This window comes from Procambarus clarkii, chromosome 39 (genome assembly GCF_040958095.1).
Source record: "Procambarus clarkii isolate CNS0578487 chromosome 39, FALCON_Pclarkii_2.0, whole genome shotgun sequence".
Taxonomy (NCBI): Eukaryota; Metazoa; Arthropoda; class Malacostraca; order Decapoda; family Cambaridae; genus Procambarus; species Procambarus clarkii.
The window spans coordinates 42,469,389-42,490,803 of record NC_091188.1 but is presented as its reverse complement, the minus strand read 5'-3'; the positions used below and the strand labels follow the sequence as shown (position 1 = coordinate 42,490,803).

Below are 21,415 nucleotides of genomic sequence, written 5' to 3'. Positions count from 1 at the left end.
TCCTGAAGCGAGGCGCCTGGTTCGCCGTCTTCTCCCTTTCGCTGGTGTGTCTTATGCTTGCATGTTGCACTCTTCCTTTCCTCATCCTTCCCACCTTCCTCGGTCTCACAACTGTTTCCAGGCTTTAGACCTAGATGCACCCACCACCACCACCTCCTCTGTTCCTTTAAGTTCTGTCCCGGGGGGTCCCCCTCATGGCTCTCTAGCTGTCTGGGGTTCACCTTCTTTTTACCCAGACTGTCTTGTCTCCTGTGTCTTCTTCCTCGTCTCCCTCCGATCCTCTTTCCCATCCTTGTTCTCCGTCTCTTAGCTCTCCACGCCGCCTGTCAGTACGAGCTGATGTCCATCAATCTCCCAGCGATCATCGTGTTGTTTGCTCTCGTTCTTCTTCTCCTGTTGAGATGCTCGAATCTGTTGCCCAGTACGTTGTTGCTGGGATGCCTATCTCTCTGAGTCAGAAGCGAGAGCCTGGCTCCTCTCCTTCCTCATCCCCGGCAGGTAAGAAGGCTTCACTCTTCCTCGCCCCCTACCTCGGACACACACGCTCCATCCCCTCCTGTTTCGGTGGCGGCGCCCCCTGTTCCTGCTATGGAGGTTTCTTTGGCCCTCACTTCACTCTCAGTTGCTGCCCTTGTTGAGGTGCATTCGATCCCTGGTTTCTGCCCCTCCTGCTGCTGCTGTCCTTGACCCTCGGTTGAGTCCCCTCCCCCTCCCCCTCCGGACCTGCTCATCCGCCTCTGGTCGGTCCTCCCGCTCCCTTCCCCCCATCCTTACTCAGTTTACCCATGCCCCCTAACCCAGACTTCGCTGACCTTGATCCTGATCCTGCGCTTTTTTAACGTGCTTTGTTTCTTTTTTACCTTTGTTTCTTCATTGTCCTCTGTTGCTGTCCTTTCTCTTCTTGTTGCTGTCTATTAATCAGTGGAATATTCGCAGTTATTACGCCAATTTCCATGAACTCCAGCTTCTGATTTTGCAGTTTTCGCCCCCATGTGTCCGTCTCTAAGAACCGATGCTTGGTGCTCGTCCTAGTCGCTTCTGTGGCTATTACTTTCTCTCCCCTCCCCCCCCCCCCCCCCCGGCTTTTCCTGGGGCCCGTTCCTCGTCTGCTCTCTTGATTCGTTCTAACGTCCTTCGTCCCCCTACTTTTTCCGTCACCTCTCCAATGTTCTGCTGCATGTGTCTTTGTGCATAAATGGTACAATGTTTGTTCCATTTACCTCCCCCCAAATGTCCTGCTTTCTCTTCCCGATCTTTAACACCTGCTGGACTCCTTGCCAAGCCTGTGCTCCTGCTGGGTGATTTCAGTTGTCGACATACCCTCTGGGGTGATGTTCTGACAAACACCCGAGGTCGCCTTCTCGGGGTGAATTCTGGTGAGTTCACTCATTTGGACTCTCGGACTCGCACCCTTTCCTGTCTTGATCTTTCTCTCTGCTCGTCGTCTCTTTACTTGGATTTCACATGGCAAGTTCTTGATGACCTCCATGGCAGTGACCATTTCCCCATCCTTGTTTCCTTTTTCTCTTTTCACCCTCTCCTTCCCTAGGTGGCAGTTTGCTAAGGTAGATTGGAGCCTATTTACCCTCTGTGCTGCTCTCTCTGACCTCTCCATTCTGCCTCTGCCTCGCGCCCTCCTCCTTTCTCATGACACCATCTTCGACGCTGCCCTCCGCTCTATTCCTCCCTCTTCCTCTCAGGAACGTGGAAGTGCGTTCCCTGGTGGAATGTAGACTGTGCTCAGGCTGTCAGCTGTAAGTGTGCAGCCTGGAAGAGGCACCGCCGCTGGCAGACGGCTGATTCTTTTCTCTTGTTTCGGAAGGCGAGTGGCCCGTAGGGCCATTCGTACAGCTAAGCGTGAGTGTTGGAAATCTTATGTTCCCACCATTCCGTCCGAAACTCCTCTGCCGCAGATCTGGAATCGTGTCCGCAAGATAGCGGGTAAGTTCGTTCCCGATGTTTCACCGGTCCTTCACCTCCGTGGTACTCTTGTGGCGGACCCGTTGCAGGTCGCGACCGAACCTAGATTCATACTTTTCTTCTGTTAGCTCTGATTCACATCTTCCTGAATCTTTCCTTCTTCGTAAACCTGTCCTTGAATCTCGTGCTTTAGATTTCTGCACTCATCTCAGACTTCCCTAAAACGATCCCTTCTCTCTCTCTGAACTTCAATCTGCCCTGGCCCTCTGCGGTTCTACGGCAGCGGGCTCCGATGGTATTCATTATGAGATGCTTTCGCCATCTCCCTCCGTGCACGTCTCAGTATTTACTGAGTCTGTATAATCGGATCTGGGAGTCGTCGTCAGTCCCTGAGGACTGGCTCGATGCTGTTGTCCTCCTTGTTCGCAAACCAGGGTCTCTCGGGTCATCCCCCAAGAACTTCCGCCCTATTGCCCTCTCAAGTTGTGTCTGCAAACTCTTTGAACGTATGGTTAACGTTCGTCTGATGTGGTTCTTGGAACACTATCACCACCTCTCCCCTTCTCAATTTGGTTTTCGCAAGTGCTGCAGTACAACAGATGTCCTGGTGAACTTGGAGGTCTATATTCGTACTGCTTTTGCTGCGAAGACCTTCGTTGTTGCCGTCCTTTTTGACCTGGAAAAGGCTTACGACACTACTTGGTGGTATCATATTCTGTCCCAACTTCATTCTTTTGGCCTTTGTGGTAATCTCCCTCTCTTTCTCCACAGCTTTCTCTCTCGTTGTTCCTTTCGAGTTTTCGAGTGAGGCTTGGTACCGCTCTCTTTGCCTCTTTTCAGCAATACGAGGGTGTGCCCCAGGGTAGTGTTCTGAGCAACTACTCTTTTTCTGGTTGCCCTCAATGGTCTTCTTTCCTCTCTTCCTTCTGGCGTTTTCTCCGCTCTCTATGTCGACGATCTTACCCTTTGCTGTCAGGGTGATGATTCGCCTCTCTTTCAGCGCCGGCTTCAACTTGTGATTGATGCCGTGTCGTCTTGGGCCACCGATCATGGCTTCAGGTTCTCTACGTCTAAGACTTGTGCCATGACTTTTACTCGGAAGCGTGTCATTCTTCGTCCCTCTTTGTCGCTTTAAGGTCAACCCCTTGTGTACAAAGATTCCGCTAAGCTTTTGGGGTTAATCTTTGACACTCATTTGTCTTGGTTCGCCCATATTTCTTACCTATGAGTTGAATGCTCTAAGGCCCTTAACCTACTTAAGGTTTTATCCCATACTTCTTGGCGAGCGGATTGACGCACTCTCCTTGCTTTACATTCCTCTCTCGTCCTGTCTAAACTCGATTATGGTTGCCCTGCTTACTCGTCTGCTTCTTCTACTCATTGCCGTTTTGATGCTTTGCACCTTACTGGGTTGCGCCTCAGTTCTGGTGCTTTTCATTCGACTCCCGCCTGCAGCTTGTATGTTGACGCTTGCTTTCTGTCTCTCCAGGACCGCCGTGATCGCTACTGTCTTCGCTATCTTGCGCGGTCCTTACAACATCCTTCCTCTCGCCTCTGTCGTGCTTTAACTTTTACCCCTCCTGCGGTTCCTGTTCCTCTTCACCACCTCCCTCTTCCTGTCCGGTTATCTTGCTTATAGGATTCTCTTTCAGTTTGTATTTCTAATATTTCTCCTCATATTGTTCCTTCCTTGCCCCCGTAGAGAGTCCCCCTTCCGAAGTTTTGTACATCCCTGACCGGCATCATTAAAGCTTTTACCCATCCTACGGGTCTGAAACGTTTTTCCTTGAGCACTTCACACTCCTGCTCCGTTTCTGTCTTCACCGATGGGTCTAAGTCTGCGGACGGTGTAGGCTACTCTGTTGTTTTGCCTGACTGCACTTATATGTGTCGCTTACCTCCGGAGACTAGCATCTTCACAGCTGAACTTTATGCTATTCTCTATGCTTTTCAACTCCTGCTTTCTCGTTGTCAATCTTCCTTTGTGATTGTCGTTCACTCTCATAGCGCCATCATGGCTCTCGGGTTCTTTAATCTGGTCCATCCAGTGGTCATCGAGATTCAACATTGGCTGTTTCTTATTTCCGGTAAATTTAAGTCAGTTGAGTTTTGCTGGGTTCCCAGCCATATTGGCGTCTCTTTAAATAAGCGTGCGGACGTTGCCGCTAAGGAAGCTGTCCGCTCTTGCCCCATCTCTCGTAAAGGTTTTCCTTGTTCCTACTTTTACCCAGTTATTCATTCCTCCATCTTTACCCGTTGGCAGGATTGTTGGTCTTCTGATACTGGTAACAAACTGCGTACTCTTAAGAGTAGTGTGTCCTCGTGACCGTCCTCCTACCACCGTAACCGGCGATGGGAAACAGCTCTGGCGAGGTTGCGTATTGGCCATACTCGCTTAACTCACGGTCACTTAATGGAGCGCCGCCCTGCTCCTTATTGTCCTAGTTGCATTGTCCCTCTTACGGTCGTGCATGTCCTTCTTGAATGTCCTGACTTCCAGGACGAGCGTGTGTCTTGCTTTCCGACCGTCCCTCGCGGTCACTTGTCCATATAGAATTCTTGGTGACTCGGATACTTTTGATATCGTTTGCCTTATGCGTTTATGTTCTCGTATTGGCATCCTTGGTGATATTTAGCGCCCTCTGATTATTCCGCACATTTGATGGTGCTACATAGCCATCCTGGTTTGGTGCCTTCTTTTTGATAATTACTTAGACACACACACACACACACACACACACACACACACACACACACACACACACACACACACACACACACACACACACACACACACACACACACACACACACACACACACACACACACACACACACACACACACACACACACACACACACACACACACACAAAAAAAAAAAAAAAAAAATCCTAGTGTATGTCAGGAGCAAAGAGCCAGAGCTCAACCCCCCCCCCCACAACTAGACGAGTACACCCACCACCAAATATTCCACCCGAGTATCACCCCAGTAACATACACGTACAACTTTCTCTGGCCCTAGAAGATGAGGCAGCCGCCTGCTTCCCACGGAGGAGCCGCGCCGCACCTCTCATTATCCTCACTACTCCAGAAAAAAAAGTGCTTGAGACGAGGGTGGAAGCTATCACCCAATACGAGTGCTGTGGGCGGAATACTGAGAGCTCCGGTGGATCACAAGTGGGTGGAGCACGAGGTGGAAGTGGTAGAGTTGTGGCTGGTTGATGTTGGCTGGTAAATAAAGTTATCTCAGTTATCTAAAGAGCACTGTATGCACCCGTCCCACCACACCCACACCGCCCACCCCCATGCTGTCACGCCCACCCTCAACTCTCATATGACGCCACACCCACACCGCCAACCCCCATGCTGTCACGCCCACCCTCAACTCTCATATGACGCCACACCCACACCGCCCACCCCCATGCTGTCACGCCCACCCTCAACTCTCATATGACGCCACACCCACACCGCCCTCCCCCCATGCTGTCACGCCCACCCTCAACTCACATGACGCCACACCCACACCGCCCACCCCCCATGCTGTCACGTCCACCCTCAACTCTCACGCCACACCCACACCGCCCACCCCCCATGCTGTCACGCCCACCCTCAACTCTCATATGACGTCACACCCACACCGCCCACCCCCCATGCTGTCACGCCCACCCTCAACTCTCATGACGCCACACCCACACCGCCCACCCCCATGCTGTCACGCCCACCCCCATGCTGTCACGCCCACCCTCAACTCTCATATGACGCCACACCCACACCGCCCACCTCCATGCTGTCACGCCCACCCTCAACTCTCATATGACGCCACACCCACACCGCCCACCCCCCATGCTGTCACGCCCACCCTCAACTCTCATATGACGTCACACCCCCACCGCCCACCTCCATGCTGTCACGCCCACCCTCAACTCTCATATGACGTCACACCCCCACCGCCCACCCCCCATGCTGTCACGCCCACCCCCCATGCTGTCACGCCCACCCTCAACTCTCATATGACGCCACACCCCACCGCCCACCCCCATGCTGTCACGCCCACCCTCAACTCTCATGACGCCACACCCACTCCACCCACCCTCAACTCTCATGACGCCACACCCACTCCACCCACCCTCAACTCTCATGTCGCCACACCCACACCGCCCACCCTCAACTCTCATGACGCCACACCCACACCGCCCACCCTCAACTCTCATGACGCCACACCCACACCGCCCACCCCCATGCTGTCACACCCACCCTCAACTCTCATGACGCCACACCCACACCGCCCACCCTCAACTCATGACGCCACACCCACACCACCCACCCTCAACTCTCATGACGCCACACCCACACCGCCCACCCTCAACTCATGACGCCACACCCACACCACCCACCCTCAACTCTCATGACGCCACACCCACACCGCCCACCCTCAACTCATGACGCCACACCCACTCCGCCCACCCTCAACTCATGACGCCACACCCACACCACCCACCCTCAACTCTCATGACGCCACACCCACACCGCCCACCCTCAACTCATGACGCCACACCCACACCACCCACCCTCAACTCTCATGACGCCACACCCACACCGCCCACCCTCAACTCATGACGCCACACCCACTCCGCCCACCCTCAACTCATGACGCCACACCCACACCACCCACCCTCAACTCTCATGACGCCACACCCACACCACCCACCCTCAACTCATGACGCCACACCCACACCACCCACCCTCAACTCTCATGACGCCACACCCACTCCACCCACCCTCAACTCATGACGCCACACCCACTCCGGCCACCCCAAACTCATGACGCCACACCCACACCACCCACCCTCAACTCTCATGACGCCACACCCACTCCACCCACCCTCAACTCATGACGCCACACCCACTCCGCCCACCCTCAACTCTCATATGACGCCACACCCACACCGCCCACCCTCAACTCTCATATGACGCCACACCCCACCGCCCACCCCCATGCTGTCACGCCCACCCTCAACTCTCACGCCACACCCACACCGCCCACCCCCCATGCTGTCACGCCCACCCTCAACTCTCATGACGCCACACCCACTCCACCCACCCTCAACTCTCATGACGCCACACCCACTCCACCCACCCTCAACTCTCATGACGCCACACCCACACCGCCCACCCTCAACTCTCATGACGCCACACCCACACCGCCCACCCCCATGCTGTCACACCCACCCTCAACTCTCATGACGCCACACCCACACCGCCCACCCTCAACTCATGACGCCACACCCACACCACCCACCCTCAACTCTCATGACGCCACACCCACACCGCCCACCCTCAACTCATGACGCCACACCCAATCCGCCCACCCTCAACTCATGACGCCACACCCACACCACCCACCCTCAACTCTCATGACGCCACACCCACACCGCCCACCCTCAACTCATGACGCCACACCCACACCACCCACCCTCAACTCATGACGCCACACCCACACCACCCACCCTCAACTCTCATGACGCCACACCCACTCCACCCACCTTCAACTCATGACGCCACACCCACTCCGCCCACCCTCAACTCTCATATGACGCCACACCCACACCGCCCACCCTCAACTCATGACGCCACACCCACACCACCCACCCTCAACTCTCATGACGCCACACCCACTCCACCCACCTTCAACTCATGACGCCACACCCACTCCGCCCACCCTCAACTCTCATATGACGCCACACCCACACCGCCCACCCTCAACTCATGACGCCACACCCACTCCGCCCACCCTCAACTCTCATATGACGCCACACCCACACCGCCCACCCTCAACTCTCATATGACGCCACACCCACACCGCCCACCCTCAACTCATGACGCCACACCCACACCGCCCACCCTCAACTCATGACGCCACACCCACACCGCCCACCCTCAACTCATGACGCCACACCCACACCGCCCACCCTCAACACATGACGCCACACTCACACCGCCCACCCTCAACTCTCATGACGCCACACCCACACCGCCCACCCTCAACTCATGACGCCACACCCACACCGCCCACCCTCAACACATGACGCCACACTCACACCGCCCACCCTCAACTCTCATGACGCCACACCCACACCGCCCACCCCCCATGCTGTCACGCCCACCCTCAACTCTCATATGACGCCACACCCACACCGCCCACCATCAACTCTCATGACGCCATACCCACACAGCCCACCCTCAACTCTCATGACGCCATACCCACACCGCCCACCCCCCATGCTGTCACGCCCACCCTCAACTCTCATATGACGATACACCCACACCGCCCATCAACTGACCAAGCCCATCACCTACTAGGGGGGTCTGGTAGCTGAGTAGACAGAGCGCGGCACTCGTAATCCTCTGGGCTTGGGTTCTATCCCCGGCGCCGGCAGAGACAAATGGGCAGTTTCTTTCACCCTAATGCCCCCTGTTACCTAGCAGTAAATAGGTAGCTGGGAGTTAGACTATTTAAGGATTGATTAGGCTAGGAAGCTCCACACACACAGTGAAGCCTCACTCTCAATAATAATAATAATAATAATAATAATAATAATAATAATATATTTAGGAACAGCACGTACATACAATACAATACAATACAATTTTATTTAGGTAAGGTACATACATACAATAAATATTTACAAGGATTGTTTGACTTATAGGTATAGCTAGTACATACAATGCCTAAAGCCACTATTACGCAAAGCGTTTCGGGCATAAATACATAGTTGCAGCGTTACGGTACAAACATTGTGTTAGAGTTAAAGATAGAGGCAGTACATACAATACCTAAAGCCTCTAGTACGCATAGTCTTTCGGGCAAGGTGATTCAATTTCTTTCTTTATTATGCACCCCATACCCATCCCGTGGGCGGTGGTGTAAAGGATTACAGAGGCACATAATCGGTTCAGGAACTGAACCCTCTAGTTCGTCTAGCTAAGCAAATAACAATCTTTTGACGCTAGTTACAAAATTATTAATGTTGTATACACATGTACACACCCTCATACATACATGTACATATATATATATATATATATATATATATATATATATATATATATATATATATATATATATATATATATATATATATATATATATATATATATAATGTATATATATATATATATATATATATATATATATATATATATATATATATATATAATGTATATATATATATATATATATATATATATATATATATATATATATATATATATATATATACGTATACACATATACATACACATACATATCTAATTACCCACACAAATACACACATCAATAATCTTTGCGTCACAAGTGATTCAACAAGAGGCTCACAACAGTCACTATACAAGGCACTTTACATCTATGGTGAGTCACACAGTTACTAGTCTTGCTCCACACCCACCCAACTGGGCGGCAGCTTTAGTCATGTGCTCCACACCCACCCAACTGGGCGGCAGCTTTACAGTCATGTGCTCCACACCCACCCAACTGGGCGGCAGCTTTACAGTCATGTGCTCCACACCCACCCAACTGGGCGGCAGCTTTACAGTCATGTGCTCCACACCCACTCAACGGGGCGGCAGCTTTACAGTCATGTGCTCCACACCCACCCAACTGGGCGGCAGCTTTACAGTCATGTGCTCCACACCCACTCAACGGGGCGGCAGCTTTACAGTCATGTGCTCCACACCCACCCAACTGGGCGGCAGCTTTACAGTCATGTGCTCCACACCCACCCAACTGGGCGGCAGCTTTACAGTCATGTGCTCCACACCCACCCAACTGGGCGGCAGCTTTACAGTCATGTGCTCCACACCCACTCAACGGGGCGGCAGCTTTACAGTCATGTGCTCCACACCCACCCAACTGGGCGGCAGCTTTACAGTCATGTGCTCCACACCCACTCAACGGGGCGGCAGCTTTACAGTCATGTGCTCCACACCCACCCAACTGGGCGGCAGCTTTACAGTCATGTGCTCCACACCCACTCAACGGGGCGGCAGCTTTACAGTCATGTGCTCCACACCCACCCAACTGGGCGGCAGCTTTACAGTCATGTGCTCCACACCCACCCAACTGGGCGGCAGCTTTACAGTCATGTGCTCCACACCCACTCAACGGGGCGGCAGCTTTACAGTCATGTGCTCCACACCCACCCAACTGGGCGGCAGCTTTACAGTCATGTGCTCCACACCCACTCAACGGGGCGGCAGCTTTACAGTCATGTGCTCCACACCCACCCAACTGGGCGGCAGCTTTACAGTCATGTGCTCCACACCCACCCAACTGGGCGGCAGCTTTACAGTCATGTGCATGCATTACCTACAGTAAGCAAATTTTGGATACTTCGCTAAGATTTCGGGCAGCACATCATTATGAATGAAGTACTTACACATTTCTTGGACACTATTGATGGTGTTATCTCTAAATTCCGCAATTTTTTTCACATTCCATTATATAATGACGTAAAGTATGCGAATAGTTCTGCTGATAGAGTTTACATTTAGTCAAATCTACATCAGCAGATGTTACAAACTGCCAGAGGTACTTGTAGCCGAGCCTAAGCCTAGCAGTGATAACATCTAGAAGTCTGCTAACATTATTGGATGACCCATAGACGTGCGGTTCTTCCTGCAAGGAGAGGTGGGAAAAAATCACTTAACACTAAAACTTAATAGTAATTGAGCTTAAAGTATAAATTGTGTTGAATGAAAAAAAATAATAAAAGATAAAAAAAGGGGGAACATGGTAGAAAATAGCAATGTACAAGTTGGTCAACAAACAGCATTTTTTTTTTTAAAAAGGTTGACATGGGTTGACATTTAGAAGTAAGGTAGGTTACATGGAGTTAATTAGATAGTACTTAGTTTTCATCTTAAACTGGTTGAGAGAGGTACAGTCTTTGACATAATTGGGAAGGTCATTCCACATTCTGGGACCCTTGATTTGTAGAGCATTTCTAGTTTGATTAAGTCGTACTCTTGGAATATCAAATAGGTATTTGTTTCTGGTGTGGTGCTCATGGGTTCTGTTACAACCTTCTAGGAAGCGTTGAAGGTCAGGATTGGCATTACAATTCAGAGTTTTAAATATATAGAGTACACATGAGAGGATGTGCAGTGACTTAATGTCTAACATATTCAGAGATTTGAGTAAGGGTACCGAGTGATGTCTGGGGCCAGAGTGAGATATTGTCCTAATAGCAGCTTTGTGTTGAGTAATTAGAGGACGTAAATGATTTTGGGTAGTAGAGCCCCAAGCACAAATAGCATAGTTGAGATAAGGATAGATGAGGGAGTAATAGAGAGTCACCAGGGCAGGGCGGGGTACATAATATCTGATCTTAGACAGAATGCCAAGAGTACGGTCCACCTCACAGTACGGTCCACCACATAGTTACATAAAGTATTATCAAACAACAGGATGTCTTATTTTTAAATTAATAAAGCTTAACAAGCTTATATTAATAATAAATTTAAAAGAGCAAAAATTATAATCTGAAAAATTACGTTGCTAAGGTGGCTGGCCCAAAGCGGCTGGCGGACGCACGACAACGATTGAGGTTCATGAGTAAATTAACAAATAAATTTGCATTTACTGATATTATGCTAAAGAAAAGACAGTGATAATAGCGATTAACTATTGATTAAAAGTTTAAGACCTTTGTATAAATGTTTAGAAGGCGTAAGAGAAGAGTTGGGGAAGCCTCGGCAGCAAGAGTTAAGTACAGAAGTCATCAATGGCCAGAGAGTCAGTGTGTGTCATGCAGTGTGAGTGGTGGGTGCGCGGCTCCGGCCTCTGAACTCTTCTTCACATACACATCAAATTTCCCGGGAAAATAGTATCAATATAGCCAAGAATGTTGTGACGAGAAGTAATAACCCGGAGTTATAGTGTGCGAGTGTTGTTATGATGGTGACCCCGTTGGTTAGTGGTGGATAGTGACCATTAGGGGATAGTGTTATTGTTGACAAGTTACGAGGGTGGATCAGCTGACGTGTTGACCACAGGTAAGTGTTGTTGTTGTTGTGACCTGTGTGTTGTTGTGACCTGTGTGTTGTTGTGACCTGTGTGTTGTTGTGACCTGTGTGTTGTGGTGACCTGTGTTGTTGTGACCTGTGTGTTGTTGTGACCTGTGTGTTGTTGTGACCTGTGTGTTGTTGTGACCTGTGTGTTGTTGTGACCTGTGTGTTGTTGTGACCTGTGTGTTGTTGTGACCTGTGTGTTGTTGTGAGCTGTGTTGTTGTGATCTGTGTTGTTGTGACCTGTGTGTTGTGGTGACCTGTGTGTTATTGTGACCCATGTGTTGTGGTGATCTGTGTTGTGGTGACCTGTGTGTTGTGGTGACCAGTGTGTTGTGGTGACCTGTGTGTGGTGACCTGTGTTGTGGTGACCTGTGTGTTGTGATCTGTGTTGTGGTGAACTGTGTTGTGGTGACCTGTGTTGTGGTGACGAGTGTGTGGTGACCTGTGTTGTGGTGACCTGTGTGTGGTGACCTGTGTGTTGTGGTGACCTGTGTGTGGTGACCTGTGTTGTGGTGACCTGTGTTGTGGTGACCTGTGTTGTGGTGACCTGTGTTGTGGTGACCTGTGTTGTGGTGACCTGTGTTGTGGTGACCTGTGTGTTGTGGTGACCTGTGTTGTGGCGACCTGTGTGTTGTGATCTGTGTTGTGGTGACCTGTGTGTTGTGATGACCTGTGTGTTGTGGTGACCTGTGTGTTGTGGTGACCTGTGTGTTGTGGTGACCTGTGTGTTGTGGTGACCTGTGTGTGGTGACCTGTGTTGTGGTGACCTGTGTTGTGGTGACCTGTGTTGTGGTGACCTGTGTGTTGTGGTGACCTGTGTGTTGTGGTGACCTGTGTGTTGTGGTGACCTGTGTGTGGTGACCTGTGTGTGGTGACCTGTGTGTTGTGGTGACCTGTGTGTTGTGGTGACCTGTGTGTTGTGGTGACCTGTGTGTTGTGGTGACCTGTGTGTTGTGGTGACCTGTGTGTGGTGACCTGTGTGTGGTGACCTGTGTGTTGTGGTGACCTGTGTGTTGTGACCTGTGTGTTGTGATCTGTGTTGTGGTGACCTGTGTGTGGTGACCTGTGTTGTTGTGGTGACCTGTGTGTTGTGATCTGTGTTGTGGTGACCTGTGTTGTGGTGACCTGTGTGTGGTGACCTGTGTTGTGGTGACCTGTGTTGTGGTGACCTGTGTGTGGTGACCTGTGTTGTGGTGACCTGTGTGTGGTGACCTGTGTTGTGGTGACCTGTGTGTGGTGACCTGTGTGTTGTGGTGACCTGTGTGTTGTGGTGACCTGTGTGTGGTGACCTGTGTTGTGGTGACCTGTGTGTTGTGATCTGTGTTGTGGTGACCTGTGTTGTGGTGACCTGTGTTGTGGTGACCTGTGTGTTGTGGTGACCTGTGTTGTGGTGACCTGTGTTGTTGTGGTGACCTGTGTGTTGTTGTGGTGACCTGTGTGTTGTTGTGGTGACCTGTTGTGGTGACCTGTGTTGTGGTGACCTGTGTTGTGGTGACCTGTGTTGTGGTGACCTGTGTTGTGGTGACCTGTGTGTTGTGGTGACCTGTGTGTTGTGGTGACCTGTGTGTTGTTATGACCTGTGTTGTTGTGGTGATCTGTGTGTTGTGGTGACCTGTGTTGTGGTGACCTGTGTTGTGGTGACCTGTGTTGTGGTGACCTGTGTTGTTGTGGTGACCTATGTTGTGGTGACCTATGTTGTGGTGACCTGTGTGTTGTGGTGACCTGTGTGTTGTGGTGACCTGTGTGTTGTGGTGACCCGTGTGTTGTGGTGACCTGTGTTGTTGTGGTGACCTGTGTGTTGTGGTGACCTGTGTGTTGTGGTGACCCGTGTGTTGTGGTGACCCGTGTGTTGTGGTGACCTGTGTGTTGTGGTGACCTGTGTGTTGTGGTGACCTGTGTGTGGTGACCTGTGTTGTGGTGACCTGTGTGTTGTGATCTGTGTTGTGGTGACCTGTGTGTTGTGGTGACCTGTGTTGTGGTGACCTGTGTGTTGTGGTGACCTGTGTTGTTGTGGTGACCTGTCTGTTGTGGTGACCTGTGTGTTGTTGTGGTGACCTGTGTGTTGTTGTGGTGACCTGTGTGTTGTTGTGGTGACCTGTTGTGGTGACCTGTGTTGTGGTGACCTGTGTTGTGGTGACCTGTGTTGTGGTGACCTGTGTTGTGGTGACCTGTGTTGTGGTGACCTGTGTGTTGTGGTGACCTGTGTGTTGTGGTGACCTGTGTTGTGGTGACCTGTGTTGTGGTGACCTGTGTTGTTGTGGTGACCTGTGTTGTGGTGACCTGTGTGTTGTGGTGACCTGTGTGTTGTGGTGACCTGTGTTGTGGAGACCCGTGTGTTGTGGTGACCTGTGTTGTGGTGACCTGTGTGTTGTGGTGACCTGTGTGTTGTGGTGACCTGTGTGTTGTGGTGACCTGTGTTGTTGTGGTGACCTGTGTTGTGGTGACCTGTGTTGTGGTGACCTGTGTGTTGTGGTGACCTGTGTTGTGGTGACCTGTGTGTTGTGGTGACCTGTGTGTGGTGACCTGTGTGTTGTGGTGACCCGTGTGTGGTGACCTGTGTGTGGTGACCTGTGTGTGGTGACCTGTGTGTGGTGACCTGTGTTGTGGTGACCTGTGTGTTGTGGTGACCTGTGTTGTGGTGACCTGTGTTGTGGTGACCCGTGTGTGGTGACCTGTGTGGTGACCTGTGTGTGGTGACCTGTGTGTGGTGACCTGTGTTGTGGTGACCCGTGTGTGGTGACCTGTGTGTGGTGACCTGTGTGTGGTGACCTGTGTGTGGTGACCTGTGTTGTTGTGGTGACCCGTGTGTGGTGACCTGTGTGTGGTGACCCGTGTGTGGTGGTGACCTGTGTGTTGTGGTGACCTGTGTGTTGTGGTGACCTGTGTGTGGTGACCTGTGTTGTGGTGACCCGTGTGTGGTGACCTGTGTGTGGTGACCTGTGTTGTGGTGACCTGTGTTGTGGTGACCTGTGTTGTGGTGACCCGTGTGTTGTGGTGACCTGTGTGTTGTGACCTGTGTGTTGTGGTGACCTGTGTTGTGACCTGTGTTGTGGTGACTTGTGTGTTGTGGTGACCTGTGTTGTGGTGACCTGTGTGTGGTGACCTGTGTTGTGGTGACCTGTGTTGTTGTGGTGACCTGTGTTGTTGTGGTGACCTGTGTGTTGTGGTGACCTGTGTGTTGTGGTGACCTGTGTTGTGGTGACCTGTGTGTTGTGGTGACCTGTGTTGTGGTGACCTGTGTTGTGGTGACCTGTGTGTGGTGACCTGTGTTGTTGTGGTGACCTGTGTGTTGTGGTGACCTGTGTTGTGGTGACCTGTGTTATGGTGACCTGTGTGTTGTGGTGACCTGTGTTGTGGTGACCCGTGTTGTTGTGGTGACCTGTGTGTTGTGGTGACCTGTGTTGTGGTGACCTGTGTGTGGTGACCTGTGTGTTGTGGTGACCTGTGTTGTTGTGGTGACCTGTGTTGTGGTGACCTGTGTGTTGTGGTGACCTGTGTGTTGTGGTGACCTGTGTGGTGTGGTGACCTGTGTGTTGTGGTGACCTGTGTTGTTGTGGTGACCTGTGTTGTTGTGGTGACCTGTGTGTTGTGGTGACTTGTGTTGTTGTGGTGACCTGTGTTGTGGTGACCTGTGTGTGGTGACCTGTGTGTTGTGGTGACCTGTGTTGTTGTGGTGACCTGTGTTGTGGTGACCTGTGTTGTGGTGACCTGTGTGTTGTGGTGACCTGTGTGTTGTGGTGACCTGTGTGTTGTGGTGACCTGTGTTGTGGTGACCTGTGTTGTGGTGACCCGTGTGTGGTGACCCGTGTGTGGTGACCCGTGTGTGGTGACCTGTGTTGTGGTGATCTGTGTTGTGGTGACCTGTGTGTTGTGGTGACCTGTGTTGTTGTGGTGACCTGTGTTGTTGTGGTGACCTGTGTGTTGTGGTGACCTGTGTTGTGGTGAGCTGTGTTGTGGTGACCTGTGTGTTGTGGTGACCTGTGTGTTGTGGTGACCTGTGTTGTGGTGACCTGTGTTGTGGTGACCTGTGTTGTGGTGACCTGTGTGTGGTGACCTGTGTGTTGTGGTGACCCGTGTGTGGTGACCTGTGTGTGGTGACCTGTGTGTGGTGACCTGTGTGTGGTGACCTGTGTGTGGTGACCTGTGTTGTGGTGACCTGTGTTGTGGTGACCTGTGTGTTGTGGTGACCTGTGTGTTGTGGTGACCTGTGTGTGGTGACCTGTGTGTGGTGACCTGTGTTGTGGTGACCTGTGTGTTGTGGTGACCTGTGTGTGGTGACCTGTGTTGTGGTGACCTGTGTGTGGTGACCTGTGTGTGGTGACCTGTGTGTGGTGACCTGTGTGTGGTGACCTGTGTGTTGTGGTGACCTGTGTGTTGTGGTGACCTGTGTTGTGGTGACCTGTGTTGTGGTGACCTGTGTTGTGGTGACCTGTGTGTTGTGGTGACCTGTGTTGTGGTGACCTGTGTTGTGGTGACCTGTGTGTTGTGGTGACCTGTGTGTTGTGGTGACCCGTGTGTGGTGACCCGTGTGTGGTGACCCGTGTGTGGTGACCCGTGTGTGGTGACCTGTGTTGTGGTGACCTGTGTTGTGGTGACCTGTTTTTGTGGTGACCTGTGTGTTGTGGTGACCTGTGTGTTGTGGTGACCTGTGTGTTGTGGTGACCTGTGTGTTGTGGTGACCCGTGTGTGGTGACCCGTGTGTGGTGACCCGTGTGTGGTGACCCGTGTGTGGTGACCCGTGTGTGGTGACCTGTGTGTGGTGACCTGTGTGTTGTGGTGACCTGTGTGTGGTGACCTATTGTTACAACTCCTCGTCCATATATATAAACTGTACCACAACAAGGAGGTTAGGTTAACTTAGAACATTTTAATGGTACAAGACATGAATGTGTTGGTACAAACGGTCCATATTTTGTACTCTGTACCAAGGAGTAACTACAAGCACTTTGTTTGGTGGACAGGTTATGACTTAACACAAAATGGTTTTATTTATTTGATGATTTACTTACATAATAATATATAAAAGATGGAACAATGTCAGCCGGCCGGCCGAGCGGACAGCATGCTGGACACGTGAGCCTGTGGTCCTGGGTTCGATCCCGGGCGCCGGCGAGAAACGATGGGCAGAGTTTCTTTCGTCCTATGCCCCCTGTTACCTAGCAGTATAATAGGTACCTGGGAGTTAGTCAGCTGTCACGGGCTGCTTCCTGGGGGTGGAGGCCTGGTCGAGGACCGGGCCGCGGGGACACTACGCCCCGAAATCAACTCAAGATAACCTCAAGATGGGTTGTGTAAGTACAGAATTGGGTTGCCTAATGATAGAATATTACGAAGTGATAGAAATAATCATCTAATGGGGTGAAGATGTACAAATCTACAGGGGCCGTGACGAGGATTCGAACCTGCGTCTGAGAGCATCCCAGACGCTGCCTTAATCGACTGAGCTACGACATGGTCAAAAGGAGTTGGAATCAGAAGTTGTGCTGAACTTAGAGGATCCTGCAGCCTCTCCGAGACACTAACCTGTTTGTGCCTGGGTGAAGAATGTCATAAGTGACTAAATCCATTTTTGTTTACACTGGTTATCTTGAGAGGATTTCGGGGTTTTAGTGTCCTCGCGGCCCGGTCCTCGACCAGGCCTCCACCACCAGGAAGCAGCCCGTGACAGCTGACTAACTCCCAGGTACCTATTTACTGCTAGGTAACAGGGGCATATGCTGAAAGTAACTCTGCCCATTGTTTCTCGCTGGCGCCCGGGATCTAACCCGGGACCACAGGCTCACGCGTCCAGTGTGGTGTCCGTTCGGCCGAGCGGCTCCCTTGTGGCCGAGCGGCTCCCTTCTGGCCGAGCGGCTCCCTGCTGGCCGAGCGGCTCCCTGGTGGCCGAGCGGCTCCCTTGTGGCCGAGCGGCTCCCTTGTGGCCGAGCGGCTCCCTTGTGGCCGAGCGGCTCCCTTGTGGCCGAGCGGCTCCCTTGTGGCCGAGCGGCTCCCTTGTGGCCGAGCGGCTCCCTTGTGGCCGAGCGGCTCCCTTGTGGCCGAGCGGCTCCCTTGTGGCCGAGCGGCTCCCTGGTGGCCGAGCGGCTCCCTGGTGGCCGAGCGGCTCCCTGGTGGCCGAGCGGCTCCCTGGTGGCCGAGCGGCTCCCTGGTGGCCGAGCGGCTCCCTGGTGGCCGAGCGGCTCCCTGGTGGCCGAGCGGCTCCCTGGTGGCCGAGCGGCTCCCTGGTGGCCGAGCGGCTCCCTGGTGGCCGAGCGGCTCCCTGGTGGCCGAGCGGCTCCCTGGTGGCCGAGCGGCTCCCTGGTGGCCGAGCGGCTCCCTGGTGGCCGAGCGGCTCCCTGGTGGCCGAGCGGCTCCCTGGTGGCCGAGCGGCTCCCTTGTGGCCGAGCGGCTCCCTTGTGGCCGAGCGGCTCCCTTGTGGCCGAGCGGCTCCCTTGTGGCCGAGCGGCTCCCTTGTGGCCGAGCGGCTCCCTTGTGGCCGAGCGGCTCCCTTGTGGCCGAGCGGCTCCCTTGTGGCCGAGCGGCTCCCTTGTGGCCGAGCGGCTCCCTGGTGGCCGAGCGGCTCCCTGGTGGCCGAGCGGCTCCCTGGTGGCCGAGCGGCTCCCTGGTGGCCGAGCGGCTCCCTGGTGGCCGAGCGGCTCCCTGGTGGCCGAGCGGCTCCCTGGTGGCCGAGCGGCTCCCTGGTGGCCGAGCGGCTCCCTGGTGGCCGAGCGGCTCCCTGGTGGCCGAGCGGCTCCCTGGTGGCCGAGCGGCTCCCTGGTGGCCGAGCGGCTCCCTGGTGGCCGAGCGGCTCCCTGGTGGCCGAGCGGCTCCCTGGTGGCCGAGCGGCTCCCTGGTGGCCGAGCGGCTCCCTGGTGGCCGAGCGGCTCCCTGGTGGCCGAGCGGCTCCCTGGTGGCCGAGCGGCTCCCTGGTGGCCGAGCGGCTCCCTGGTGGCCGAGCGGCTCCCTGGTGGCCGAGCGGCTCCCTGGTGGCCGAGCGGCTCCCTGGTGGCCGAGCGGCTCCCTGGTGGCCGAGCGGCTCCCTGGTGGCCGAGCGGCTCCCTGGTGGCCGAGCGGCTCCCTGGTGGCCGAGCGGCTCCCTGGTGGCCGAGCGGCTCCCTGGTGGCCGAGCGGCTCCCTGGTGGCCGAGCGGCTCCCTGGTGGCCGAGCGGCTCCCTGGTGGCCGAGCGGCTCCCTGGTGGCCGAGCGGCTCCCTGGTGGCCGAGCGGCTCCCTGGTGGCCGAGCGGCTCCCTGGTGGCCGAGCGGCTCCCTGGTGGCCGAGCGGCTCCCTGGTGGCCGAGCGGCTCCCTGGTGGCCGAGCGGCTCCCTGGTGGCCGAGCGGCTCCCTGGTGGCCGAGCGGCTCCCTGGTGGCCGAGCGGCTCCCTGGTGGCCGAGCGGCTCCCTGGTGGCCGAGCGGCTCCCTGGTGGCCGAGCGGCTCCCTGGTGGCCGAGCGGCTCCCTGGTGGCCGAGCGGCTCCCTGGTGGCCGAGCGGCTCCCTGGTGGCCGAGCGGCTCCCTGGTGGCCGAGCGGCTCCCTGGTGGCCGAGCGGCTCCCTGGTGGCCGAGCGGCTCCCTGGTGGCCGAGCGGCTCCCTGGTGGCCGAGCGGCTCCCTGGTGGCCGAGCGGCTCCCTGGTGGCCGAGCGGCTCCCTGGTGGCCGAGCGGCTCCCTGGTGGCCGAGCGGCTCCCTGGTGGCCGAGCGGCTCCCTGGTGGCCGAGCGGCTCCCTGGTGGCCGAGCGGCTCCCTGGTGGCCGAGCGGCTCCCTGGTGGCCGAGCGGCTCCCTGGTGGCCGAGCGGCTCCCTGGTGGCCGAGCGGCTCCCTGGTGGCCGAGCGGCTCCCTGGTGGCCGAGCGGCTCCCTGGTGGCCGAGCGGCTCCCTGGTGGCCGAGCGGCTCCCTGGTGGCCGAGCGGCTCCCTGGTGGCCGAGCGGCTCCCTGGTGGCCGAGCGGCTCCCTGGTGGCCGAGCGGCTCCCTGGTGGCCGAGCGGCTCCCTGGTGGCCGAGCGGCTCCCTGGTGGCCGAGCGGCTGCCTGGTGGCCGAGCGGCTGCCTGGTGGCCGAGCGGCTGCCTGGTGGCCGAGCGGCTGCCTTGTGGCCGAGCGGCTCTCCCTGGAAGAGACTTGTGACACAGAACACATAATACAATGATGACTGCAGCCTTCATTGTGCCTCGTCTGGCAAGGTACAATGACTGTTAGTATGTGTTGAAGGGTTAGTGTATGGTAAGAATGAGAGGGTCGTGGGATAAGTGGAGCATCACCTCCCAGCATCCTTCACCTCGTCCATCTCCTGGTGGAGGCGGCGGCGGGAGGCCAGCTGCAGGATGTTACACGAAGGTAGAGGAAGGAGACGATTGGGCACACACAGCGCCCACCACATCTCTCAACCATTATTACCTCTTATTGTACGGCGCTCAACCCGTCCTCGACTCAAGTCCATTACATCCAGCGGTCGACCCCACACACGCATTAATATATTTTAACATGCTGTTCATTCAAAACGGGAATTTTCTCAAGTATAAATTTATATAATAATATATTAGCATATTGTGCATATATAGGCATAGGATAGGTCAGGTATTTAGGTTCTGTTGGCGATAATTTGTATTTGTAGTCCGTGGGTGAAGCATTTATACCGTTGTGATTCGAACAAAATTCGTCAGTGAAGCACTTGTTCCGGAAGAGTTCGAACGTCAGCAGTTGTGAGTCGTGTGTAAACCGCTTTTCATTCGTAAACACCTGGGGGGTTTGGCGGGTGGATGGAATCACTTTTGGGTCTTTGTTTGGAGGACGGGCTGTTGGCGCTCCCATCACTAGGGGGGGGGGGGGAGGCCGGGGATTGAACACTGCTTCAACTCCAGCACGGCCAGATTCATAAAGTACTTACGCAAGCACTTACGAACCAGGGGCCAGATTCATAAAGTACTTACGCAAGCACTTACGAACCAGGGGCCAGATTCATAAAGTACTTACGCAAGCACTTACGAACCAGGGGCCAGATTCATAAAGTACTTACGCAAGCACTTACGAACCTGGGGCCAGATTCATAAAGTACTTACGCAAGCACTTACGAACCTGGGGCCAGATTCATAAAGTACTTACGCAAGCACTTACGAACCTGGGGCCAGATTCATAAAGTACTTACGCAAGCACTTACGAACCTGGGGCCAGATTCATAAAGTACTTACGCAAGCACTTACGAACCTGGGGTCAGATTCATAAAGTACTTACGCAAGCACTTACGAACCAGGGGCCAGATTCATAAAGTACTTACGCAAGCACTTACGAACCAGGGGCCAGATTCATAAAGTACTTACGCAAGCACTTACGAACCTGGGGCCAGATTCATAAAGTACTTACGCAAGCACTTACGAACCTGGGGCCAGATTCATAAAGTACTTACGCAAGCACTTACGAACCTGGGGCCAGATTCATAAAGTACTTACGCAAGCAC

General features: G+C 54.0%; 3 protein-coding genes across 3 annotated transcripts in view; all 3 read left to right on the top strand.

Moving 5' to 3' along the window:
* The first annotated feature begins 5,313 nt into the window (after positions 1-5,313).
* LOC138372719 (uncharacterized) lies at positions 5,314-6,294 on the top strand. Its single transcript, XM_069338232.1, has one exon. It carries the CDS (start codon positions 5,314-5,316, stop codon positions 6,292-6,294), a length of 981 nt encoding a protein of 326 aa, XP_069194333.1.
* A 594-nt stretch (positions 6,295-6,888) lies between these two features.
* LOC138372718 (uncharacterized) lies at positions 6,889-7,269 on the top strand. Its single transcript, XM_069338231.1, has one exon. It carries the CDS (start codon positions 6,889-6,891, stop codon positions 7,267-7,269), a length of 381 nt encoding a protein of 126 aa, XP_069194332.1.
* A 4,449-nt stretch (positions 7,270-11,718) lies between these two features.
* The window catches only part of LOC123748358 (uncharacterized), a 140,374-nt gene continuing 130,677 nt past the window's right edge, over positions 11,719-21,415 (top strand). The window contains exon 1 of the mRNA XM_069338422.1: positions 11,719-11,974. The gene's annotated coding sequence lies outside the window, so the exon portion shown is untranslated. The remainder of the gene's footprint in view (positions 11,975-21,415) is intronic.

What these genes read in the sequence shown, in the direction of transcription:
- LOC138372719 (XM_069338232.1), top strand. Translation starts at nt 5,314, where the DNA reads ATGACGCCACACCCACACCGCCCACCCCCATGCTGTCACGCCCACCCT.
- LOC138372718 (XM_069338231.1), top strand. Translation starts at nt 6,889, where the DNA reads ATGACGCCACACCCCACCGCCCACCCCCATGCTGTCACGCCCACCCTC.